General features: G+C 41.8%; 2 protein-coding genes across 5 annotated transcripts in view; both read right to left on the bottom strand.

The window, feature by feature from the left end:
• Positions 1–518: 518 nt before the first annotated feature.
• Positions 519–7,861, bottom strand: LOC118225224 (coiled-coil and C2 domain-containing protein 1B-like). Its single transcript, XM_035413333.1, has 17 exons — positions 7,753–7,861; positions 7,340–7,470; positions 7,165–7,237; positions 6,698–6,825; positions 6,215–6,368; positions 5,422–5,576; positions 5,201–5,326; positions 4,986–5,044; positions 4,152–4,268; positions 3,801–3,874; positions 3,427–3,485; positions 3,007–3,058; positions 2,808–2,907; positions 1,984–2,074; positions 1,607–1,729; positions 1,475–1,510; positions 519–1,371 (listed from the first exon to the last, which is right to left on the bottom strand). The coding sequence occupies exons 1-16, from the start codon at positions 7,859–7,861 to the stop codon at positions 1,502–1,504; spliced, it is 1,560 nt and encodes a 519-aa protein (XP_035269224.1). The 3' UTR covers positions 519–1,371; positions 1,475–1,501.
• A 5,263-nt stretch (positions 7,862–13,124) lies between these two features.
• elovl1b (ELOVL fatty acid elongase 1b) overlaps positions 13,125–27,554 on the bottom strand; it is a 32,613-nt gene continuing 18,183 nt past the window's right edge. For all 4 annotated transcript variants that reach the window (XM_035412089.1, XM_035412088.1, XM_035412090.1 and 1 more), the window contains 7 exons: positions 19,731–19,833; positions 19,271–19,461; positions 18,573–18,653; positions 18,028–18,084; positions 17,765–17,870; positions 15,441–15,577; positions 13,125–14,586 (listed from right to left, as the gene is read on the bottom strand). In XM_035412089.1, the coding sequence (XP_035267980.1) occupies positions 14,284–14,586; positions 15,441–15,577; positions 17,765–17,870; positions 18,028–18,084; positions 18,573–18,653; positions 19,271–19,461; positions 19,731–19,791 (936 nt within the window). In that variant the 5' untranslated portion in view covers positions 19,792–19,833 and the 3' untranslated portion in view covers positions 13,125–14,283. The remainder of the gene's footprint in view (positions 14,587–15,440; positions 15,578–17,764; positions 17,871–18,027; positions 18,085–18,572; positions 18,654–19,270; positions 19,462–19,730; positions 19,834–27,554) is intronic.

Below are 27,554 nucleotides of genomic sequence, written 5' to 3'. Positions count from 1 at the left end.
ACTGTGATTGTTACATATTTAAAATAAATGATTCAAACAGAAACATTTTACTTCACTATATAAGTAAAAGGAAAACCATTCAGCTTTAAAATATTATATTTGAAAAGAGTAGTTCTTTAGAAATTTTCACGAAGGGTAAATTTAGATGAGAACTAGTCATTAAATGTCCAAATAGTTTAGTTTAACAGGTAGCTTACGGGTAGATTTCTACATCAAAATATTGCAGCATTTCATCCCAGTTTAGCACATGAATCCATTTCACTGACATCTGGCAGCGTCTTCAGTAGTGTTGGCTACGCTACACAAAACAGGCAGAACCCATCCAGTGCAGATTATCATTTCGTTATATTGGTTTAAATTGTGACTCATAAAAGACAAGGCAACTGCAAATAGGGTTATTATACAGTAAATAGGCTAGAATATAACAAGTTGTTAAGCTGCTCAGTGGTGTGGAAAAAAACTTCCATTACATTGCATTGACTTAGCAGACGCTCTTATCCAGGGCAAAAGTGGAGACATTGTGTTACTTGCAGGATACAAAAGTACAATATCGCAATGAAGGCCCAGTGATACAGAAGGTAGTGACACTGGTGGCAAGGATGGAGGCAGAGAGTTATGGAGAATGCAGCATGCAGAGACTGTAGAAATGGGTAGAGGAGGCGATGACTGAGAGGAAAATGAGAGAGGAAAGTATAGAAGATCACAATTTAGTAATTTGGCAAATGCTTTTATCCAAAGCCACATTCAAAAGTGCTTTAAACATGGTGAGAAAACAACACTAGAACTAGAGCAAAATTACAACCGTAGTCCATCAGAGTGTGTTACACTAACATGTACTTATAGGCATACATTTTTCAGCCAGTGCTTTCATTTTGCCAGTTTAGCAAGTAAACATCGTAAAAATGTTGTTTTCACTTACAATGGTTTAGGTTCATACATTTACATTGCCTAATACTAAGACAACATTACATTTCAGTTGAACATATGAGTTTTAGTATATTGCGTATCATTTCAGCTGAATATACTGTAGGAAATAAATGATACACAAAAATACCATACATAGCAATGTAGTATGGTATTCATGGGAATTTGTTTTGGAATGTACAGGTAAGTGCTTAATGGAACAATAAAATGTAACGCATGCTCTCTTGACCTGCTTTCAAAATGTCAGGGTTCACAACCCTCTCATAGGGTTGTGAACTATATATGAGCATCTTTCTATGTACAGGCACAATGAGGGGATGCATTCATTACACATTATGTCCCAATGCAAGAACCAGGGCAGCTCCAACAGCATTAACATTCAGTGAGTCCTCCAAGTCTCCTGTTACTTTCCTATTACTGTTTTTGATTGACCAGGCGTCCTTCCATCTGAAAGGGTCCACTTAAAATCATTACTGCTGTTCCTCATGCCATTATAAATGGTGTACATTTACAAAATGAAGGAAAATAAGTGGGTCATGCTGTACTGTACCTTGCGAGACACCTTTCAAAAAGTCATTTATAGAACCTATGAAAAAAAAGAGGAGCATTAGGCCAGAAAAGTATTTTTTTTAAGTTTTTAAAAAAAACTGAACTGCGGGAGACTGAACTACCGAACCAGTACCTGGGGTTGCTCTAGGACCAGCCAGTGCTCTGTGGTGGTCTGCAGGTCCTGTGCACTCAACGGCTCTCGTAGCCGCACCCGAACCTCCAGACGCCCCCCCGTGGTCTTCCGCCCCTCAGTGATCTGAAAAAACAAACATTTTCGGCTGCCACATTCCCAGAAATCTCACTTGCATGAGCCAGAGCCAGACTGTAGCAGGACATCAAAAGCATTAAACACCCACAAGAGGAGAGTAATGAGCCAATTAAGGGGGATGCATGTAAGCTGTATGCAGTTAGGCACCAATTACTGCACAAATCTCATATCGATGAAAACATTTCTTACCAAATGAAATTGAACCCTGGCCAGGCTTTGTATATTCATGCTCAGTCTCTTACCTCAATTATGTCTCGCATTTCGCTTTCCGTTTCCAGTTTGCCCAACTTCAGGAGTGCACAGCCCACAGGCTTGTCTCTCCTCAGGAAGCCCCTGTCGGTCAAGACGCCATTTTGTCAGGGTTTGACTTGGACATGTGACGTACTTAAAATGGAGTAAAATCTGTTGTTGCTGTGTTTACGCTTCCGAAAAAAAAAAAAACCCCATTAAACAATAGTTTTGCACAGTTTGAATTCAAACTAAATGACTTTACTGTTCTGGATTTGATGTTTTCTTTCTACGCAGATGTGAACCATGGTAGATAGCACTGAGCTCTAGGTAGGTGTTGTAGAGGGGAAAGTAATGGAAATAGAACTGTAGCAGTAGAGTTAAAACAAACATTTTACTAATTATCAGTATGAATTTAAAAACTACAGGGGCTGCCACCAAAACTATCCTGCCAGAACGCGTTCTCAAGCCCCACACTTAATATCGGTATTACTAAAACATTCAACAGATTATACAAACTAGGGTCACACCAAAACACTTCTACTCCCAAAAGCTAAATTCTGTGCCCCACCCAGCAGAATTCCTTGAGAACATGGAATGTTACAAGGTCACCTGGCAGAAAGCCAGATCAACTCAGTTAACAAACATTGCACTGTTGGGACAAAATTTTGGATTTTCAGTTACACACACACACACACACACACACAACCAATAAATTAGTTTTCCCCCTCATTGTCTGTCCTGTGGGATATGGAGAAAACATTTAGCATTCTTCTAGACAGATGGAGCATTGAGAGTGTGTGGAGCACGGCCAGGACATATTTTTTTGGCTACTCACCCTTTGTGCACCACCTCCAGTTTGAGTCCCTTGGACTGGATGACCCTCCGGAGGCCCCTGTGGTTCCTGTTGATGGTCAGTGTGAAGCTCTGATTGAACTCTGGTCAGAAAGACAAGGAGCAGGGCGTACCTGTCACACAAGTACCTCACAGTTGCCTTGTGCAGTTGACCACATGGATCTCACCATTGGTGCACACACCTGGACTGCTGGTTTTCCGGATGGCTGTGGTTTTATGGCTTTGGGGTTGTTCCTATGGGGATATACCGGAGCATTAATTTACACTGAATGTGATTGAATATGTGTAGGTTATTTGACACAAGTGTAAGTGCTGTATGCAACTATTTTCTTAAAATGTGGCAGAAGAAAGTGTAGAAATGTAGGTCTAGATTACTTCACTAATCATACTGCTGGGAAATGAGCAAATGGAGCATAGGCTAAGAGAAATTAATGAAAGCTTTCCTGGATCAGGGCATCCAATGAACAAATATGCAAATAATATAACTTTGAGAGATCAATTAAACACAACTTTTACACTCTTACCTTTACGTTTTTGGCTATTAGAAAAGGAATAAGCTTTAGTTCTCATAAAAATTTTTTAGTTTAGGTATAGGTACTCACAGAGCTGGGGTATGGGAACTCAAATCTGACAAAGGCATTAAGCTGTTGAGCTGACAGACCTAAACAGGAAGAGGAGAGCATGTTTTGTTTTGTCATCTCAGAGCAAAGTTAACAAAGCATGGAGCCCCCCTGACTTAAGAAGCCCCCGAACATATGAACACTGTGAATCAGGCATATGTGACAGAAACCATGTCATATTAACCCCCCCCCCCCCCCCCAATTCCCTATTATATTCCACTGCTATGCACTCCTGGTCATAGTCATTTAATGGCATGGCCCGGAATCAACTGATAAAGCAATATTTAGGCTGTAGGGCTCAGCCTTTAGTCGAAAAAAGCATGTAGCCTGTTTCTGTTGCAGAAGCGTTGCAGAACCTTGAGGGGCTGGAAGATTCATCCCTTTCACAATGGTCACCACCATCTCCGTGCTGCTGAGTTCTGGAAAGATCCTGCAGTAGGCAAACAGGCAGTGATTTTATCGCCCTCTTTAGGTGTTTGCTTTTTGAGTGAAGGGAAAGAATGCAGGGAGCATCAGTGTTATGGTAAAGGATTTATTATACCTATCTGTATCTCTGTGCCATAGTGTAAGGAATGGCTAGATTATAAATGTAAAGGCACATACCGGTGATTTTAGAGGGAGGAGACGATGGCTAGAGGAGAAGGAATGTTGCTCCTTCACAGTGGGAGATAAAAGATAAAAATAATTGTCAAATCTCTCATGGCCACCTGGTGATCCTGTAGGTCCTCTTCTCAAAGTAGTGTTTTGGGGGGTCCCGCCCCTGTGCCTGTGACTGCTCCAGGGTCTCCATGTTTTTCTTACAGCTCTCCACCATTTTCTCAAACCTGAGAGGAGAAACAATCACAGAGACAGTATTCACTAATATTATAGCTCATGTTCTCCCCTAATACAGTTAACGCTTATTTGCAGACAGACAAATGCAAAATATAGTCGCACACTGGAGAGGCGTTACTATTGACAATTATCCTTAAAACTCCAAACCACTTCAATGCAATGCCAAAGCACACTTGAAAAAGTACAAGAGATGTGTGAAGAATGCTGGTGGTTCATCAGATGCTGTGAAGTAACTAAACAATTTGTGTGAAGTGTGCATCACACAGCAGTAGGGATACAGTGAAGTACTCTACTTCAAAGCTACCACCAAAATCTACTGCTGTGCTGTTTGGCTGTTGTGGCACACAACATTGTTGCTACACATTCACATTCAGTGAAAATGAGGAATTCAGGTTATGACTGGCCACCATCTCTTTATTATGGTCAATAACAAAACTCTCAACCCTTACATTACATTACAGGCATTTAGCAGACACTCTTATCCAGAGCGACTTACACAACTTTTACATAGCATTTTTACATTGTATCCATTTATACAGCTGGATATATACTGAAGCAATTTCGGTTAAGTACCTTGCTTAAGGGTACAACGGCAGTGTCCTACCCGGGAATCGAACCTGCGACCTTTCGGTTACAAGCCCAGTTCCTTACCCACTTTTTTCAGTTTATGTTCAGCCAACTATTATGTCCTAAAGTTTCATACTCACTTTATGGTCTCTGTGATGTTTCCTAGATGGGAGAACTGCCTGGAATAATTTGCACATTTCTGGAAGTGGAAACAGAAAATTCATGATTGGCTCACAGGATTTCACGATCAAGTTCTTTCTGCCTTACTCGATGTAACTCACTTAATGGGATATTCCAAAATATAAGAACTTTAGATTATCTATTTCGTCAAATAGCTCAGTGATTTGGCCCCCACCTCATACTGTTCCTTCAGCAGCGTGGACAGCTGAGAATATACCTGGTCAGCCCTCTGAGAGATTTGGACGTCAGTATGATTAATCATGACAAAATCATCATCTTCATCTGTGGGAAGAAATGGCACCTGGAAAAAGAGACCAAGAAATGCTTAAAGAAACATTACATTCTCGAACGGGGCTCCATTCATTATTGCTTCCCCAACCCCTGGTGATATCTGACCAATGACAGAGCCTCCTTTGTGACATCAGCGATATTCCCACTGACAGTGCGTATGCAATGCCTGTCCTGCTCCAGGTCATCCTTCTGCTTGGCCTGCACTCCCACCTTCATGGTCTGCTTCCTGTGGCCATCCACAAAGTCAAGCTGCTGATGGGCTGAGGAACCAGGAGGAAGTGTCGTTAATGGGCATCCATTTCTGCCACTCACAAGACAGAGTCATATCAAAGATGGTGGACATATCACAAGATCATGATGTTGGCTTGCAAGTCAATGGAGAATGGTGTCCAGAAATTGTAGTGAGACTATAGTCCATAAGGGAACTTAGTGGGCATGTGTTAAGAATAAACAATTTTATTGTATGCATATTTACGTTAGTATCCAAGCAGCATGTTGGCATTAAGCAGAGCAATTATTCTGAGAGCTAGCTCAGTTACACTACTAGCTGGCCACACTATTTGTCGATCATGTAAAAAGTGTGTCAACATGAAATAATCTGAGTTATTTAGTCTGGCAAGGTTACTGCAGTCATGCAAACAGTGACTGTGACTCACACCCAATTTAGCATTCTCTCAAAGTGAAGAATGTGAAGCCATATATTCACAGAGGAAAGGCACAATACTGCCAAATGAATAAATTCTGAAAAATCTGATAAGTCACAAATTCATACGACTTGTGGACTGACGGATAATGCCAAATTAGGTTGTCAAAGATACCTGCTCTGTACTACACTGTACTGCACCGAGACAACTGCCACTGCCCCATGTGCTTTATATTTTCAGGGAGCAGGCCTGACCTTGGGAAGACAGTCCTTCCCCCCGGCTGTTCTTTGTGTCTGATTGGCATGGGATGGCCATGCAGGACTGCTTTGCTGACTGAGCGCTGTCATGTGCTATAGGACACACTGCAAGCATCGGCTTCCTGGGCTTTTGTTTGACCGATGGCTTCTTCTGAAGGGGAAAAATGAGAAACAGGGTATGATGGGAAATTAGTTTAATGAAAACTAAGCATTTGGCTGAACATGGGTTTTTAAGAACATGCATTATGTAATAAGACATAACGTAAGATGGTTGTTTGATTCTTATATATATCAGAAATATATGCAGAATTGTTTCCACACTTAATCAATCAGAAGCAAAGTCATTCGGCATGAATATTTATATGTCTGCTCATGAATACTTAAACATTTGACCTTAAGCTGTGACAGTAAAAAAAATGCACGGGTGATTAACAGGTTGACTGTCTCTGGTATGATGCGGAAGTCATGAAAATGACCCACCACATGTAACTGTTCCTTATCTTCATCCCCTTCGCCCTCTTCCATAGCCAATTTGTTGGCAGCGTCTAACATTCCAGAAAAGTCCTGTTCACTTCTCTCCCTCTCCTGCCCATGGATTGGAGGAAAGCCTGCAGTATACAACCAATAAGCAGTGACAATCAACTAGGAATGGTCTGTCAGGACATTTGAGGAGCAATATGTGGATCTATCCATTTTTCCTGAGAGATATGCAAGAAAAAAACCTTGCTCTTCAAGGCTCCCATATTATACTTCCAAACTTCTCTTTTAAACTTACAGAATGAATTAGACCGATTTCCTTACATTAACATGTTGAGCCCATGGACAGCACCATCCCCCATTAAATTAACCACAACTGAAATAACTGGTAGGGAGATTATTCATAATAAACATGAACAATTTGATAAATTTGTATCTGATTAGCACCAGGTGGTGCTTTTGCACCTTACCAGGTGGGACAGGTAGCTCTTCCAGGTTTACGGCTCTCCCGGCTTTGTGAGCTCGGATGGCACCTTGGTATTGCTGTTGGACAGACAGTATTGAGAGGTCAGGGGTCAGGGGGTGAGATAATCTCACAGGTCCAAGATCTGTTATAGCCTTGACCTGTAACCTTTAGCCGCTGACCTTGGCTATGCGCTCGTGCATTCTGGCCTTGCGGTCAGCCCCATTGGCTCTAGCCTGAGCGTAAGCCTCCTTGTACTTGGTCATTCGCTGTTCCAAGGCCTCTAGAGTGCTTTTCGGCTGGGGAAGGACAGCTGAGGAAACAAGGGGAGACAGAGGAATTTTCAGTGCTCTGTTTTTAATGCATATATCTTGAGAGAGAGAGAGAGAGAGAGAGAGCGAGAGAGAGAGAGAGAGAGAGGCAGTGACAAAGAAATAACCCTGACTGAAACAGGCGGAGCCGTTTTGTTGTGATTGACATCATTGCTGCTGGATTGTCCTGTTTGCACTCTGAACACGTGTTACATGCACCTATCTGTTGTGCCTTTGTGTCAGAATGCATTGACCCCCCCCTCCCCCCCCCCCTTGCTCCTTACCACTGGGTGGGGTGGGCATGTTGCTCTGGCTGAAGACGCCCAAATTGTCACTGCCTCCAATTTCTATCCCATAACGCAGCAGAATAGGCGTCTTGTTTACCGCCGGCATACTCGGCATATTTTAGTCCAATGATATTGGAAACAAGCTGCTGGAATGCATTCATGCACTGCCAAAAACACAGCACTGCACTGTTTTGGCTAAATTACCAATGTGTGTCATCTGCTACTAGACTTTCAGATACAAAACTCTGTGCACACAAAAATGCGAACTGAAGTTATACCATTTTCATATATTTCAGTCGCATACAAAGCATACACGGCAGTAAAAGGAGGAAAGGGAAACCAGCACTAAATCATGTGGTAAAAGTAAAAATTTCTGGTGTGGTTTGAAGAAGTCAGTGGTTACAGGGGAATGTTGGCTTGAGAAAAAACAGTAAAGTAAAGCTTGCAACACTCGCAAAACTCCAACACACACCACACAACTTTAATTTTTCACACTAAGCGTGTGTCAAACCTTATGAATGTTCCAAGCTTTACTTTAATTTACCCCTCAACTCAGTGCCTCAACCAGTTAGGAGTTAGGTGATAGTTTCTTCTTTTTTTTTAGCTTTTAGCAAAAGAATTGGTGACAAAAACAGCACAACTTTTAAATAGTACATGGGAATGACATATTTAACACCAGTATGCACACCACCTAGCCCTACAGCACTGTGTTCAGGGGGAATTGATTTGATTTGCAGGTAATATCCTCCTGAGGAGCGGGAGAAAAGCATTTTCATATTTTTTCTGACAATACAAGCGTCTTGGATGACAAAAATATGTTGGAGGGAAAATATTTTCAAAAAGCATAATTCATTGAATGTCCCTTGTAGTGTGAATTTCCGAATAGTAGCATATGGTTCTTGAGATTAACACCAGAGCCGCATGTCCCCTACAGGGGACAAAAATTAATTGCTGGGTCTTTGGAGGACATATAAACATAATACTTACAAATTAACGCAAAAATAAAGTAACTATGACGAATCTGAATGTTTTGGGTCTCCTTACTTTACAGGTCTTCATGAGGATGACATGGGCTCTAGACTTCCTTCTTGCTTTGCTTTTGCAGTAGCTAACTCACAACCTCTCTGCCACCCCCCGCAAAACATGGACCAGACTGTCAATTTTAGGGAAACAAAACACAGTCCCACACCCCAGAATAATGAAGATCCCCCCCCCTTCAAATTTTAACCTTATCCAAATAACTTCACATCAGGTGATTGTGTGGGTGTTGCTATATTGATATTGGAGCAACAAGATTTACATGCGCAGGTCATTTGTGATATTATACCACCCAAAGATCATGGTTTTATATTCAGACTGGAGCCCTGCTACTTGACTAAAATAGTCCTGTGCAGACCTTTGCCTACCTGTGTGAGATGTTGAAGAACTGCCCCCTGTGGAGTGAATAGGCTTCTGAGTGCAGGTGTCCCCCTCGTGCATGACCGTCTCCTGCTGCCGAGCCTGGCCTCCCAGAGAAATGGGCCTAATATATGCAACTTCAGCTGCCTTGTCTGGCTAGTGAGAAGGCACGCACTGCAGAGGCTGGAGGGGCATTGAATGGAGGTTACATGTTTAGGAATGTCAGCTCCTCTAAACTTCTCTACAGATGTGTTAACGGTCTCAAGTGTCCATGCTGAGAAAATAGTGACATCTGAATGGTGTGACTGATACCCTTCTCTGAGTTTTCCATTAGCGGTTACCACCCACCCGAGGCCCCACCTACATTGAGGCCTTGGTAACTTATCAGAGCCAGAGGCCTTTCCCCTGATTCTGTATCATTAACTACTACAGATACACACAAGCTTATTGTCTCCTCAAAATGTGCTGTCGACTACTCGGGGTTAGAAGAGTAGTTTCCTTCCTCTGGAGAAAAGAGGAAACAAACTGGAGCCAATCATAGCTATGTTCAGACATATAAATGTAGTTCACCTTAAAAGTCCCTAATGCATCTCATTAAATTTGCATTTCAATGAATGAAGTGTCGACTTTAATCTAATGGGCCAGAACTGTTCAGAAGTCGGAACTGTAAATTCATACACAATTGCTCTTGAGTTACATTTAACTTAGTTCTTTAATCTCAAACTTAATGGGAAAACTTGAGGTAAAAAGAGTGAAAAATACACACAGTATGGTTTTACTCCTGGGTGAAAAAAATACAACAATATAACACTTGTTGTATCTTAAAACATGACAGATCCTCTTCTATCATCTTTAGCAATGCCTTTCAGTCGCCCAACAGATTCATTTTCAAATCATCTGTGACGTATGTTGGAATGAACATTAGAATGAGTTTCCAATCCAGAGATGAGTTATGGCGATAGTCACAGTACCTGGTGTATTGCACCATTCAACCGGCTTTAATTTTACTTTTAGAACCATTCATAAGGCATTTCAAATGATCTAATGAAGTGGCCTGAATCCATTGTAGGAGGTAACACAAAATTGGTTCTTTATAGTAGATGAGTAATATTGAATCATTTCCTTCTAAAGTTTACCTGATGGCTGTATCACAGCGGCTATAGGAAAAGATGAAGCAAACCCTTTCAAATCATTTTGACCAAGGAAATAACGGCTTAATGCAATGGAAGCATGGTCAAACAAAGAGTCAGATAATCTGTCTTGGGATGGATAATTGAAGGCTTAGAATTAGAATGACGTAAAAAGCTATGCAATTTACTGGGAAAAATAGTTCCATAATAATGACCAATTTTGACAAAATGGCATATAAAACCTTCAAGTTTTAAACCTGATATGTGAAATATGGCTAACTATTTTTACGTAAAATATTTTTTAAAATAAACTGTTTTTATTTAAATATGCATTGAATCTAATCTTTGATACCTGACTTTTGTTTCCTCCCATTTAGGCTTAAAATCATTTTAAAATTCTTGAGCCACATAGCAAACTATTGTAAAACATCAGGGTCTTAACAGCTCACAACATAACCAAAATAAAATCCATTAACAACATTGAAAGAAGCACCCAATAAATACTTTCTATATAAAAATGCACATTTCACCTTCTGTTTGTTTTACAATTCTAAATTATTTCAGCATTATAACAACTTATCAGTCAGCTGTGGTTGTTGACCTTGCTGTGTACATCTTTTTAAAAAGCACACATATCTAACATACTATTCCTTCAGTTCCTACCTGTTCTGTCATTCGCAGTTGAGTTTCCGTGACAAATTGTATAGTATTCTAGGGCTAGAGGGCTAGTGTCAGGCTCACTGGAATGAACTCACCAATGAAGAAAAATAAACACTCGCATTTAGACAAAAGTTAAGGAGGAATATTAATTGAATCCAGGCCAGTGTGGCAGTAGTCTTTTATTTCTGCGAAACTACCATAATATATGTTTATACAAAGACCATTTCTCATTTGGAAACTATAGCTGCACTAAATCACTGGTTTCATAGCAAGGGATTTGCTTTATACTGAAAAGGGAAACAACTTACATTCATATCAAATATTATATATTGAATATAAAATAAACTGTATTTTTAGTTTCAAAAGTCATTCTGGAAAAACATGTCCCCTAAATTAATATAACGCAATGAGTAGTTTGTGCCTTAGTTTGATGGTAACAAATTCTTTATTGTTTTCTTAGCATCCCATCAAAATGTATGTATGTTATATAATTTCCTTATCTGCTGGTTAGAATTCAACGACTTTGCACCTTGATACTCTCAGGCTGTGACACACATAAATGTGATCAGTTGTTAAATCCTGAGTTCACCTTCCTATGGATGTTCTCTCTGACTAAGACAGACTAGCAGCAGAGGGCAGTGTTTTACTGTGTTTCATTGCTTATGGCATTTTAGAGGTGTGGTTAAAAAAGCCTGTGGTTTTGTTGTACAAAAATCCCCTCCCATATGTCAATCTTCAAGTGTAGAAGTGTAGAAAATTGGGGGCAATTTGTCCCAACGTTTATTGAAACAATTTACTGTCAGACCTTGGAGACACAGGAAGCCCAACAATTTATAAAATACCTACCAAGGTGGCTGGTCCAGAAGACAACAAGAAAATATGAGTACTAAATTTTATACCGACCGTTCGCTTTCTGGAGTTTTGTGATATCATTCTATTTTTAGTGTGTTTTCAATTGGCCCAAGTTTTTCTGTGCAAAGAAGGATATTTTAGATACGTACAGTTTCTGTTGACCTGCATTGATGGATTTGTGGATTAAAGCACGAAAACCCTTACAAAATATTAGGTTTATAAAAGTATGCCTTAAGTACGCTTTCTCTGAAATAAATCCCCAAATACTCTACCAATGTAGGACACAAAGTTCAGAAGTAGTTCATAAATATGATACTTATGAGACTTATTATAAAGTACTTCAAATACACTTTTAAAATAAACGTTATGTACTTAAATATACTTAAAAGCATATTTAAAAAGTAAACTTATGTAATAATTCTTCGAAGGGGAATACATTTCAACCATCTCCAATACAGGCGGTACAGTGACATTCTGTTTCCTGAGTCAACAGTTTATTCACAACTACAAACATAAATATATCTTCATTTCATGAAGGTATTGATATATGGCTGAAGTGCTGCAAGCTCTTCATCCCAAAGTTTTAGGACCACAAAAGTGTTGTTTCGGTGCAGCCGGCCTGGCTAAACGGTAGCCTCCATACTGCCTGTGCATACCTAATTTTAGGCAAACTTACAAACCGGAATTGAAGCTACGGTCATGTCTGGCTACGAAGGCTACGTTGCCTAACAGTACTTATTCATGCCTGAATTTATAGAAGAGGAGTTGCAACAGAGTCTGAGAGGTCGAATGGGGAAGCTGACGGCCTGCTGTTGCCCTGTACGAAGACGACTACCCATGTCTTCAGTAGATCTGCTCTGTTAAAAGGCGGTTGCCGAAAGTGACAACGTTTTGTCATTTTCCCTCATGTGTTGGAGTTGCACAAGCACGGACCAGCCCCGTTGATCTGTTGCTGCTTGCAGTGCTGTTGACACAGGAAACCGTGCTACTCCTTTCCTCTCAGTCGTCTAAGGGTGCATGCATCTTAGGAAATAGTTCCAACAGGTTACATGTAATTTCTGAAAGGTCATTACACATGTACAACCTCTGGGCTGTACTTGCTGCAGAAGCTGCTTTGGAGTTACCTGAACAGCATTTTCTTCATCACACATGAAAACTGTTCGGGCCAACTTAAAACATACACTAAAATAATAATTTAAAAGAAGTCCAGAACAGGAACTATTCCTTTAAAACCTCAAGATATATACTTAAGGGGGAAGTGATTAATTGTGCTTAGTGTCTGAATTCTTAATCATTTGCATATGTTATAGGAACAGTAAGAGAATGAAATGAGAGACCACAAAATTTTTAATAGTGGATAAAATCAAAATGAACACTTTCACTGACTGGAATTCTAACCCTTGATCTAAACAAATTATGAAAAGTAAAAACACACAAGTATTGATTTCAGTTTCAGTGAATAAGTAAGTAGGCATTTGCATTTTCTGGACTTGAAATGACATCTTATTTCTATCAAATAATCAAATTTCTATCAAATAACCTTATATATGGTACTATTGAAAGGTGATGGACCAACATGCGAAGTGCAATTATTTTTCCAACATTTGCCTATGTCATTTTTCAGGACATACCATTTTTATTAAAAGATGTTAGCAGAAAAATTACTTTTATATTGATATATTGGACCCTACAGTGTATCCAGATGGGGATCAAAACTGCCTGTGATAGATCTTTTTGGGCACATATACTGTTTTATATTGAAAAACCAAGTATTGGGAAGAAAATGTGTATATATAAGAAAAATTAAATATATTCAACATATTTTCGGAAATAACACAATTTGGTGAAATATCAAAAAGCAACTTGGGTGGTTGTTACACATAACTTTGACCAAAGCTCTATCCAAAATGGCAGAACATTGATGCTTTAAAAAATGTGCAAGACCCAGTCACTTATTTTAAAATGTTTTTTTTATTTCAATGTAGTTGCATTTAATTTAATTAACTTACATACAGTAGGAAAATCTAGGCCGTCTCAACCATACCCGTCCCAACGGTTCTGACAAGTGAAAACCTTATTTACAAATGTGTTCAAGTTCGTCAAGCTTATCTCTGTCCACAGGGGGGGAGTCATGCCTGCCTAAGAGGTTATGTGGGGCTCTGGGGAGGGAGGGCGAAGGGGTAAGGGACGAAGGGGAGCTAACACAGGCAGTTTTGACCCTGGGTTCAAGGGCACCATCAGTGAAGATTACTTCAGTTGATGTCTTCTCTTCATACATTGTGCTCCACAGTTCAAATTCCCCATTACGAAAGCAGAGGGGGAAACCAACTGCTGAAACCAATGACAATTTCATCTCCCCATGTTTTGTGCATACGAACATTTTTTCAACCGGAAAAAAAGAAACAAAAAAAACAAAACATACTTTGGATTCCATGGTGTTTTGTGGAGGTTCTCTTTGATACGTTTTGTGTGTTCGTTTCCTGTGGAATTAGGCTTTCTTCACTTTCCCGTTGTGGGCGCTGCCGTTCTCGTGGTGGGCAGACCCGTTCTCCTGGTGCTTGCCGTTGGCCACCGGGGTGGAGCCGCTGGCCGTGCCGTTCTGCCTCCCCTTCTCCACCGCCTTGGGTAGCCGCTTGCCCTTCGTGTAGGCCTGGTACCAGAAGTTGGAGAAGAGTATGAAGAAGAAGGTACCGTAGATCCAGATGAGGTGGAGGAACAGGGGGACCTGGAAGCTGCACGACTCCATGAAGTAGTACTGGGTGGCGTGGAGGGACACCAGCACAAACTGGACCTTGGGGGAGAGGGTGTTGTGGGGGAAGAGTAAAAGTAGCAATAGTTAACAGTTGAGGAGGGCAGAAAACACAGAAAGGCCTAACAGATACAAAATATTTGATCGTAAAACCAAATAAGGGCTCCTGGTTAGCACATCAATCCTCAAATCTCTGCGGTTCAAGAGGGCAGATAACTGTTCTTAACAGCCAGGGGTGTGTCTTTAACAGTTGCTGTCTTGGATTTGAAACCAAGGCCTTCTGATCTGTCAAATCCAAGTGCATCAATGAAAATAAATGGCCATTAAAACCATCCCCCGGAATCCAAGAACAGTCACCGTCCTTTCCAAAAGGGAATCACAGTTGTATTACTAAACAATGTACACAGCCTTTGTTAACAAGAAGTTAATTAATTCATTTTTATTTTCTTTTGTACCGGGAACCATATGAGATGATATTCTTATTTCTCCATTCTCTGCATTTATTGTTTTTTTTTCCAGTGGGAGTGTCCCATTAAAGATGTGATCTTGATCAGAAATAAGTTTTACACAAGTTGTGTTCACAAACACAATTTAAAAGAATTACACACAAACTTGTGACATAGATCATTATCAGCATGAAACGTTTTAAGTCAATATCACGAACCCCCTTAAATGCGCACATTTGGCTTTACTTGTGTAACACGCCACAGACACACTGTAGCGGTATGTGCTCAGGAGAGCCTCCTGGGAGACCACTGCACCTACAGTATTAGCCTCAGTAAATCTTCATGTCGCCCAGAGGCAACGGGTGCTATTTTTGGAATGAGCCTTTGGTATGAGCCGAGTGAAAGCGAGAGCCCTCCAGTGACTGCATGTGTTTAAAGGAAGCGGCGTACCAGCTGAATGGCCGTCATGTATTTCTTCCACCAGAGGTACTTCTGGAAGCGGGGGCCAGCGGCAGAGAGCCCGTAGTAGAAGTACATGATGATGTGGACCACGGAGTTGACCATGGCGTGGAAGGACCCCATTCCACCTGCAGCGGCGAGCATTTAAACCGCAAAAAAAAAGAGAGAGAAAGAACCGCACACATGAAAAAGTCCAGGCAACAATGTGTTCTTGATTGCAGTGATGCGTTTTCACACAGGATGAAGATTTGATACTTGAAACCCCAGTGAGTGTGGCAACCTTGCGAGACTTTATTAAGCATTAAAAATATGCAAACGGTACTTCTCAAAATCTGGTGACACAATAATGGCTTTTGGTTCTACATGAATAAAAGGATCTCCAAAATCGGGGTGGGTGGATATTAAGTCATTGGTGCAAGTCATGATCAGAGAATAATGCTCCCAATTATCAATTTACGCTGTCAAACCCTCTTACCGAACCCAAGGAAAACCTCAAAGTATCCCAGGACGTGTCCTACACGGCTAGCAAAGGAACAGCTTTTACGCACTGCTGCACCGGTGGTATTGGAGTGTTGATCTTCAGGAATGAGTAGTGAATGTTGTGAAAAAATATTACTCTGCCAAAAATCTATTCTGAAACTGACACTGACACCCAACTACAAGGAGGATTTATGTTAGCCACCTATGAGAATGATTGTCAGTGTAAAACATTGTAAACAAAGTTAAAAATTCTGACTTCTGAACTTGACTGGCATTTTTTGTATCAATTTGCGAAATTTAGCCCCACAATGAACAAAAATAGTGATTATAAAGCAGGCCTCAAACTAAGTAAATGTGATCACCTTCTCTACCTGTTGACCCTGGGCATAGTCACCAAATTAGAACACCAAACAGGTAGCAATGATGTAGCCTTAACAGCACTGCTTTAACAGGCTGCTTTACCGGTACAGTTCTGACAAGGTTATCAACATTAAAACAAAGGAGCGAACACCAAAAGTACCCGGAATCCAGGTGAAAGGTTTACTGTTATTTACAGGAGCAACAGGTAATTTGAAACCCCATCTAGTGTCCACAAGGAAGAACTGCAATCCCGACCCAAAGCATGACACTGCCTCGCAAGTAGATCCCGATGGAAACTTCTTGTAGTTCAAATACTATGCAGCACTAAAGTCACAATTTAGCAAAACATGAGTCACAACAGACCTTCTCACAACACTACACAGCACAACAACAGCATTATGGGAAAGGGTTGGAAACTTCAACATCCACAAGCACCTTCGTTTCAACAACTGCACAACACAACAACTAGGCTAACATTATGAAATGGGTTGGAAAATTCAACATCCACTACTATGCTAGCTAGCTAGGCTAGCTAACTTATTATCTGCATTCTGCACAACTGCTATTTCAAGAGCTCTAAGTTAAGCTACACCACAAGAACGAGGTAACATCAGCAAATGGCTGTCTCTACACACAGATACTATGAAGCGCTAAAGTCATAATTTAGCAGAATACAATTCTATCTGACTAACGAGATCATAGATAACGCTTACCAACAAAGTCAGCCATTTCTTCACTGTAACTCTGGCAACTGGCTATGCATTTTATTCATGAAAAAAGATGGGCATGCTACAGGCTCAGGAGGAGTGCTGTTGGAGGTGGTAACCCAAGTAACTGATGTCTCAGACAGACATAAACACAGCACGGTTTACGGATCGTAAAATATTTGAAATTACACATTCATAGTCAATATAATGTTGAGGAAAAGCAATACTTTTACTCTGCATCTTTCTACAAGCTCTGTGGATGTCTTTGTTTATTATTTGTCTACGTTACAGTTATATATAGCTACTTTAAAAAAAGGGGTGGATCCCTGTTATCCTCTTCAGCATATACTTAGCGGTGCGGTTAATTTAGGCAAAGATAAAGAAGGAAATGTAGACTCAGAAAGAAGGGCCAAAAGCATCCACCTGTTGGGCACAGTGTGTCTACTTACCAAAGTGAAGGGACTGTCAACAGCCACTTCATATCAACTCTCATTGTGAAAATAGTCTAATAGCTTGTGAAGGAATACATATAAACAGACCAATAATGCGTTACTTACTGTACATTTAGCAAGAGGGATAAAAAGACACATGGCTCTTCGTGTAAAAACTAGCAATACAGGCTCATGTAATGAAATGTAGAACATTAGAATAGCAACAGGTCCTCATCATGATTACAGAATGGCGTGTGTTCATTTCAGCAAACAAGATCCAAATGTTTCCTGAGTGACAGAAAGAGCTCACGGGGGGGGGGGGCAGACCGAGGCTTACCGGGTGTGTAGGAGACTCCCCACCACCAGGTCCAGGGCATGAAGGAATGGTGGAAGATGTGCAGGAATGTGACTTGGCTGTGCTTTTTACGCAGGACAAAGAAAACCTGGGGGAAACAGGGGCTCGCTATCAACACCAGGAGGCATCGGAAAACAGGAAAAACCTTTCAGGGATACCTGCCATCAGCAGTGACTGACTTTATAACATTGAGCCATGCAAAGTTTTAGCCCAAAGTGAGGAAAATTCTGTATGTTTGTTCTTACCGTGTCCATGAGTTCAATGTATTTTGAAAAGAGGAACAACCAGGCTACTCGAACCATCTGGTTGGAACAAAGAACAGAAACTCCATAATAAGAATATGGACTAAACTCAACTAAAAACATAATCAGTCCAATGTAGAAGCATCTCCCTGTCTTTGACTAAATTTACATCTCTGATATGAACATTGAATTCACCCCTGAAAGGGAGTGCCATATTTCAGGACTGCTTAGTTTCCACCCATGCTTCCAGGGGCTGTTGTCAGGGTTACATTATGAATATAAGTCGAAGCATTTACATATCTTTAAACAAGTTTAGAAATTACTATGTATATTTGTTTAAAACAGCCTGGAACACACAAAGAGTAGCCGATGTGGAAGGCTTCTTTTAGGACCAAATCAGACATTTAAATTCATGCATTCCAGCAACTACGGCTACACAAAGTGCTTCACAATTAGGTCTCTTACTCAAGGACACTGATTGCCAAACAACCGCTCAAACTTCTGAGCTGACGTTGCCTCTGTACTGCGTGTAGGCAGTGTCCACTTACTCTGAGCGCCTCTGGGCTGTCTGATTCGTCAACAGGATCACATCGCCAGTTGTAGCTGGTGAGCCACCCGGACATCAGGAACTGGGGAAAAGATAGGTAGAGTAGAAGGACAGAAGTCAATAACTGAGCCAGACAAAATGTGACCTCTGGAGACCCAACTGGGCCCAGGGTTGGATTCACTCTAGACTTTAGGCAAAACAAGGAGCCACGCTAGACTGAAAGGCCTGTTCTTCTTGTTAAGCTGATACGTGTACATTTACATACATGCAAATCTAAAGACTATAACTGGTGCACTCATTCAAAAGGTAAAAAAAACAATCCAAGGTAGCTCCAACTGCCACATGCACAATATGGACACTGGAATATACGTAAGCTACTCCTTTAAAATAATTGTTAAAAAACTGGCTCAAAAACTCCAAAGCATCAACAAATAAGAGTACACTTCTGTGTTCACATTCTGACAGATTGACAAAAACAACTTTCTTTGAAACAGGACAACCAAAACAGGTCTTTATCCAAGCATTTTGTAAATAAAATGAACTCTTACATAAAGTTAAAAATTAGGCTGATACATTTTGGTAAGTTTTAAATCAGCTTAAAATGTGGCTTTGAAAAAACTATGAAAACACTTGTGCACCTTTATGTAAACTATAAATAAACAGATTGGATTGAGCAGTAGCTGGAAGAGGAGTTCTCACCTCATAAACAATGAAAATGGACAAGGCCACCATGGCGAAGTTGTAAAAGATCATTGGGCCCTTCAGCTGGAAGGGTTTACGACTGGCCATGAGTCGGGGTCCCGCGTACAGAACAAAAATTATGTAGGTCAACAAGATGGCCGACATTGTACCGGGACCATGCATCAAAGGGTAATCCTTTATCCGGACATCTGTAGGCACAAGAGCAAGGTGAAGTAACGGTCACCGCAGAATCGCTCATACATTAAGCATCTATCAGAAAATGCCACATTGACTAATTACGAAGAGGGCTAACTGGGGGTTAATGACCGCGAGCAATCAAAATGGCGATTTTAGCCATCGTCTTCACTTCATCTGACGTAGCACTCGGATAAAGCACTTAGTGGCATTCGGCTGAAGCACTTAGACTCGGCCTCAGTCGTTATGTTCCGTTTCCCAGCATGGGGAAAGAAGCACTCACCCCTTCCGTTCAGGAGGTACTCGTAGAATTCCATGGCTTTGGTTCCCACTTCGCGCATCATGTTGTCTGGTATTTCCTGCCTTTCGGAAACCTACCCAAATCTCTGAAACAGGAAGAAGAGAGAATCCAGGAACTCAAACACGATGCGCAGATCCTGTTCGTTGAGAGGGAGTGCATGCTGAAGTTTGTACTAAGCCCTGACCTTGCCATACCCACGCTGACACAGAAAACACGTGCCTGCTCATGTGCAGGCAAACAAGCAGCTTGTATACGTTCACCTCATCCACACCCACAGAGTCATGTTATCTGGAGAGGCACCAGGGCATCCTCAGAACAAATGAACCACAGACAGGTTCACAGCTAGTCTATAATCAGCCAGTCTGGATTTTTGCATTTGGGGGAAAACGTTTTTTTTTTTTAAATCACTGAGGCAACATTTGTCTGTGAAGTGTGCTTTTATGCACAGTCAAAAGAAAAGCAGAAAGCAACACGTAGCACACAGGCGGTATGACTAGGCAGCTGTAATGCACTTAACGGACCCAACTCAGCGTTATCAGTGATTCAGAGTGAACTATAGTCAGAGTTTTAGGTTGAATGTGAGACAAGAGGAGGTGTCTGTATCACGCACGACCAAGGGTTGTTGTGAAACCATGGACCCCATCACAGGGAAGATTCATGGTCTGATGCTGAAGGGGAGGGACTCCAACTTTTGGTCAGGTCCAAAGGTTGCGGCTGTGACCTTGATGCCGTACCTCCATTTATGACAGCAAACACATGCGATCTCACAACCTTCTGAACTCAGAATAACTAGGTTATAGATGCCCCTGCTGAGGGGTTAAAGCACAGGTTTCGAGTGGAACTGAGGAGAAAAATTGGGAAATTAACAGACCGGATAAGACTTAACGGCAAACAGATAACTCGACAGCAGCATCTTTGACAGAAAAAAAGCCACAAAGTCACAGCAATTCCCCGCTGTTGTCGTGAGAGCAGAACAAAAGCCATTACAGGAAGCATGTGGCTAGCCACTGCAGAAAATGAGCGTGTGACGGCCTTTTCACAGCACATTTACTCATAACTTTCATATAGGCTACACGGTTTGGTTGGGCGAACTTGGCGGTAAAGAGCCTCGGCGTAGGTGGCCGGGAGTTTGGCTCCGCCTCCCTCGTAACCTCCACAGACCAGTCCTCTACAGGCACAGCCACGTACATTGCGTTCAGAAGCATTCCAGATCTGGGGCATTTTCCTTATCCTTAATGATTACAGTCACCGGTATTGATAAAAGACCACTGCTTCCTTGTGATACATCACCTATAAAGAGAAGCACGCCATGTGATGCAACAGGCGCAATACAGGTGAGGGGGCTGAATCTGGAAGCCTCCAGGTGTGATGACACACGCTAATCTAACTGAACCCAGCAGCTGGGGGGAGAACAGGTGTGGCGCTACTGCGGCCGTGTTTTCCCACAGCATGAGGCGAGCGGACCTTTTGTACGCGCCCGGGCTGCGATCAGCACGCAGCTCGCCCTTTGAGAATACAGACAACACCCTGTACCAACAGCAGTAAAATCAATTGTTGGGCAGAACCAGATAAAACAGGACAACTGGGAAGGAACGCGTGCGGGGAGCGATGCCCGTGCAAGGGGACGACTGCGGCCTGCGCAGCCGCAGCTATACGCAGTTGCAGCTGCGCAGGGGAAAGCCCGAAGTTGTCTAGAATTAGGTCAGAGGTCTCAGCCAGGGAGTTTCTGAGAGAGTGAGAGTGAGTCAGAGAGGAGGACCGTCACACCAGCCAAGAGCAGGTGGACAGCTCAGTCTAACAAGCAGTACAGGTGACTTTACAAACACAGGTACACAGGGAAACAGTAACTTCTCCAATGTGATTCGACAAATGGCTGTTTTCAGGAAACTCATTCATTGTGATTACTAGCATTTACTTTTGTGTATAGACCAGAGCTGCAACTAACTGACAACATCTTTCATTTTACAGAGAACGTTTGCCCTGTTACTCCTACAGTGATGAGGCTTTGTAAACCTTACTCAAAGCGGATCTGTACACATATCCTTCTACATAAAACACATTTTTACTTATTATTGTATCAAGCTTTTTGTCAGTAACAACCAATTTTAGCCTGGTGTCAGTTCTGACATTGTACTGACAGGGACTGGCAATAACTCTGAAACTCATTCAGTACTTTGGCCATTACTGCATGCTGTATGGGCTCATGCAACCCGGTTAATGTGCAAAATGGTTGAGCACTTTTAGATTAGTGCCAGAATTTACCACTCCATCAGTAGCTCTTAGAAAATGTTAAAATGTTATGGGATTGATTTCCCAAAAGCACCTCAGATGGATCTGTGCTGGTGGGGCACTGCTAGGCAGCCCAGTTGTCACAACAAAAGCGCTCAAGCAAGACTCTAACCATCACCTTAAATTAAGGACATTGTGATTCAAACAATGAGAAGCGGGGACAATGGAGTAAGGCAGTTCCAACAGTCTGTTGTCAGTGTTTTTGTTACAGCTACCCTGCTCATGATGTTTGACCACATACTGTACAGTGTTTCTGTATTTTCCCATGCTTTTGTCACTGACCTCAGTCAGATTAGGGCAATAAACTGAGCATATATTTTTTATTATACCAAACTTGATTCCCTTACAGATGCATGTTAATAATCTAAACTCCATTTATATTCTTTCTTCAGCACTCCTAGGTATTCTACTCCTCGCTGCAGAGCACTAACTAGCTCAGCTGGTGGATTCTGAAGGGCACACATGCTCGTATATGCTCTCCTGACATAAGGGACAATATCCCACCAATGATAGCTGTGGCAGGCCTGCCATTTTTAATGGACATTTGTGTAATAATAAAAGTGATAAAAAAGTTGTTTTAAAAGTCCATTCTTATTATTTGCAGTTTCATTATACCTTTTTGTATATACTTTGCTATTGCATTGCAACAGCCGCATGGGTAAGGGTGCTTGCTAAATGGTAGCGATAATGTTAAAAATAGTAAACATAAGTCCTGTGTGTGCCTGTTTCAGGCTGCCCATATTTAGCCACAGATTTTCCAGACCATTTTCTTTTCATGATGTCACTTGCTGCAGAAGCCCTCCAAATAAATTTACTGAAACACCGCAGACAGATAATTCATAAAAATGCCGATTTTCCTATTTACCAACCGCAAAGCCCTTGATTTGAACTGTAACGTAACTTTTCTCACACAGTAATAACTGCACTTAGGAAGCATGCATGTCCATGTTTAAATTACAGCCTAGTGTTTGTAGTGAATTGACCACACAGACACTGCTAGAGGAAATGGATCAGTCGGCCACACTTTATTCACATGGAAACGCTCAACAATAGCATCCGCACAGTAAGAAGCATTGTCGGTGTAATTCAAAAGACAAATGCTTAGGGATTCAATGTCATTTGAACTCATGTGTTTTGACAACAGGCCAGTCAGGTAGCCTCCTGCAGTGATCAAGACAAGCAGTGGAAAGACTAGTTCACCAGGACACAACAAATGGCTGTTTGTAGTGAAATTCTTCAGGGCATATTGTTTCAGAGTGATTGTTTATGGAATACAGTCAGTCATGCGGGATGTCTTTCAAAATGGCATAAAAATGAATCTCAACTGATGAAAGTTTGATGTTGCGCACTTAGAAAAGAAATCCCCTCTTCCCTGGTTAAAGCGGATATGCAGGCAGTTTCACTGCAACCATAATCACATCTGTGGTACTGTGAGAGGAACAGGAAGTGTGTAAAAGTGTACTTTAACTACTACGTAGCGCAAAAGTCACACAAGTTTCCGTTTTGTTTGTGGGCTAATACACTTCAGCTGGGTACCGAACAAGGCCATTGTCTATAAACGATCACATGATTATTCTGAACTAATGTGGGAGGCCAGTTAGCATATTAGTAGGTAATGTGCCTATATAAAATGGGACTGAAATGCATTGTTTTTTTATGTACAGGATTGTATATTTGTTGATACGACTACAGTATTTCTTTGTTATGTTTGTTCTACAATTAGACTAAGCACAGCTATTGTCTAATTGTATAATTCATCATTGAGGACCCTGGTTGCCCATAAATATGGATCACTCTGACCATGGAGGAAGAAACACTGAAGAAGAAGTCCAAGGGTTGAGGCGTGTACATTTATTTTTCTGTACTGTTGTGGAATTAAATTCTGTCATAAAATAAATACATTGCGTCAGTGCAGACATTTTCTACAGGACATTTAGCATTCCCATTTACAATTACATGTTACATTTAAGTATTCAGATGTTCTTAGTGAGTTAGGTAAGTGCATACATATAGGCTGCTAAGTCAACAGACAACAGTGATAGCAATAGACAAAAACAATAATCCTGCGACAAAGTTAGATGCCCCCTTCGGCAAAATAAAGAAACAGAGAGTGTAGTATTATTAGAAAGCTAGTGAGTTAGGGGATATAGTTTTAGATGCGGCATAGATACGGCTAGTAAACCTATGACAGATGTTCAGAGTTCAGCATTAGGTTAGTCAAAGCGCAGTTTAAGCGGGTGCTCTTCCAGTCTGCAGCAGAAGATGGGCAGTAACTGTGCTGTTGTGATTTTAGTAGGGAGCTTGTTCCACCAATGAGGGGCCAGGATAGAGAAGAGATGTGAGTGAGAGACGGGGCCCTTTAGGGATAGGACAGTTAGGTGGGCGCGGAGTGCAGTGACCTGGCGGCAGTGTATGGTCTGATGACAGACTGAAGGTAAAAGGGTGCTCTTCCTCTTGCTGCACCATAGATCTGTACTTTACTTGGGCACCACCGGTAGCTAGTGGGTGAACGTGAAATCATAACAGGGCCCAGGGTTATACCACTGACTGCTTAATGCCACACTGTAAAAGTAACTTATAAAAGCAATTTTTCTAACTGAGAACTGACATCTTAAATTAAGATGAAGAAATTCACTCATTCATTTCATGTTGCATTGATTTTCTTTCATCAGTTTCCATTGTAGGTAATGCACACTGTTATGCAATGGATGTGAGTGGATCCTAAAACAAGTCACAACAATCTTTATTTGAAAAAAAATGCGTATAGGAATTAAAGTACATAAACTGGTAAGGGTTGGAGACGCCCCTGAATGGCTTTGATTATCTAACTCAGATGTGCTGGGCTGGAGGTCTCACTTTATGACAGAATCAGTTCCAGAGAAAAGGGTAGTGAAACTCTAAGACATTACATTAATTCCAGAGATAACAGAGCTAGCCGTACCCTGTCAGAGCCGCCACAGAGAACTCCTCCTGCTGCACAGCGCACTGAAAACCAGCTCCCCGCTCTGACAGAGGAACACGTGCTGGACCCTGCTGCTGCTGTGTGCATTAAACTCACTGCCCGAAGCAGACCTGTCACATGACACCGGACTCATGGCGGGTGCTCGCGAGGGCTGTGCGAGAGCGTCAGAGAAACCAATGCTGCCGACATCTCAGATTTCCAGAGTGACTGAGCGGATCTCGTAAAATATGCGTAAGGAGAACGGCGTCTTACCAGGACCTGAGGCAACAGAAATAAACAACCTCATTTACAGTAGGCCTGCCCAAACATCACCTTGCTAAAAAAAATGCTTTCTTCACACAGATGCAGGGGCTGTAGCTGATCTGCATGTAGCTAAGGATTTAGCAGACGCCCTTATCCATAGCAACATACACAACTTTTTGTATCCCTTATACAGCTGGATATATACTGAAGCAAGGCAGGTTAAGTACAACGGCAGTGTTCCACCCAGGAATCAAACCTGTGACCTTTAGGTTACAAGACCCATTATACTACACTGCTGCCTACATTGTGGAGGCTTTGAACTGTGATCCTGCTGTGCTGGAGGCTTGGACGGTGTGTATGAAAAGCTGGTCTTGTGACCATGCTGCGCATAATAAGGGACAATAAAAACTTTTCATTACCAAGGCACGAAAGGGAAACACAATACAGTGACAACAGCCTTGAGGGAGATAAGGTTTAAATGCCAGAGGAAGCTCAGGCTCCTGCTGTTGGTCGTCTGACGAGGCTCAAGCCCTGGTCACATTGAACTACCCATACTGCTGTTTCTCCATCCCCATCCCACTTCCTCTGAGGGGACTTACAACCATAAAGTGTGCATAACCCACATAAAGGAATCACATCCTTTAAACAAGGTTCAGCTACAGCAAACACAAATGCCACCGCTAAGATAACAGCAGATAACAGTGTCACCCATAGTGCACGTGTACAATCTTGGAGCACTGCCGGAAAATCTGACCAAACCAGAGTTCACTGTACTGGCCATCACGTAGGTGATGGCAAAACAGAGCAGCTTCACCTGACAGCACAATCAGACGGCCCGACAGGAGCGAGCGGTTTGACTCGAAGGAGGAGTCGTCTGGCCAGGAATGCTCATCAGACCGACAGTAAATCACTTCAGAACTATGCTTTAGGATGATCAAGTTTCACATTAATCACCGATCACGGTCGCAGTAGAGCGCCCCCCGAAATGCATGTGATGGTTCCATGGCCTGGTTAAAAGGGGCTTTTTTCACACACACAGAAATGTTCCTTCCAGTAAGTAACCTGAATTCTGCAACAGCCAAATATAACCTTAGGCAGAACGAAAAACCCCCAAGAAATCAACATTCTCTCAGACTCATCAATCGTCCTGTGATGTGGTAGTTTTTTCTAAAGCAACAGATAGAAAAAAGGCTTGTTAAAAAGTTATGTACTCCAAATGCCTCGGTAATTCCCCCTATATGTGGTTAATGAGAGTACTTCTCACTATAAGACATTTCTGTTCATATGGCCCTGTCATTACCAGGTATTTATTCTCCAACAATTTTGTCTCCTGAATATTTTGTCCTGCCCTCATGTTACATGCCACACAGCTTACAACAATTACTGCTGGGGTAGGGAAACCTGTCACACCGAGTCCTGTCTCATCAAAGATTTTGATCTGTTTTGAAGACCTCTGAGGAATATAATTATTATGCTCTTAGATCCCATGCATTAAATTACATGGTTACAGAGGAGCTTTTTAAAACAACCCCTGCAACAAACCAGGAAGCCCCTGGGTCCTAATTCAAAAGAGGCAAGGAGGCTTTACATAATGTCCTTAGCCAAGGCCTTGATTTTACAGCCAGCATCACATCAAAGTATGCAGGCTCTTTACTGCATATGCTGTCCTTCTCAGCGCACGGATGGACCCAGATAGCGCACAGGCGCAACTAGGGGGACAGTTTGGGCAGACTGATCGGGATGCTCTTCTACAAACTGGAAAAGGCTCGCTGAAGTAGTCGGTCATGACGGCACTCCACACATTGAAATTCAAAAGCCTGGAAAAAGAGCGCCGGTGAAACCATGGCTACAACGTGCTCGTGTTTCCGACACAAAAGAAAATGAAGCTAGGCTAAAAACGAGAGGTTTCAGAGGGCAGAGCAGAGTGAACAAGCACATGTATCCTGTCAATGAATCATTGGGGTGGAAAAAAAGGCTCATGAGGTAGGAGTTAATGATGAACTGAAGGAAAAAAAAAAAATCTACTGAGAAACCAGCCAAGGAGCCAGAAGCCCATTAAAGTAAATAGAGAGCACGGGAGAAAGAAGGAAAGAGGGAGTGTGAGAGAGAGAGAGAGAGAGGGAGAGAGAGAGAGAGAGAGAGAGAGAGAGAGAGAGAGAGAGAGAGAGAGAGATAACGCCATCTGTTTACTAGGAGCACCAGGAAGCAATCTTACAGGCTAACAGGAATAATCCAACTCTTCACTGAGGCTGCTGGCACAGCAAAGAAACGATCCCACACAAAGAATGTAAACTGTGGGAACGCTAACAGCG

Source organism: Anguilla anguilla, chromosome 4, assembly GCF_013347855.1.
Source record: "Anguilla anguilla isolate fAngAng1 chromosome 4, fAngAng1.pri, whole genome shotgun sequence".
NCBI lineage: Eukaryota > Metazoa > Chordata > Actinopteri > Anguilliformes > Anguillidae > Anguilla > Anguilla anguilla.
The sequence above is the reverse complement of the archived record's forward strand: the minus strand, read 5'-3'. Positions and strand labels throughout refer to the sequence as shown.

Excerpts from the sequence above, each read along its gene's own strand:
- LOC118225224 (XM_035413333.1), bottom strand. The coding sequence starts at position 7,861 with ATGCCGGCGGTAAACAAGACGCCTATTCTGCTGCGTTATGGGATAGAA. Across the intron at positions 7,471-7,752 it reads CATGCCCACCCCACCCAGTG|CTGTCCTTCCCCAGCCGAAA; the intron begins GTAAGGAGCAAG and ends TTGTTTCCTCAG. Across the intron at positions 3,875-4,151 it reads AGGACCTACAGGATCACCAG|GATCTTTCCAGAACTCAGCA; the intron begins GTGGCCATGAGA and ends TGCCTACTGCAG.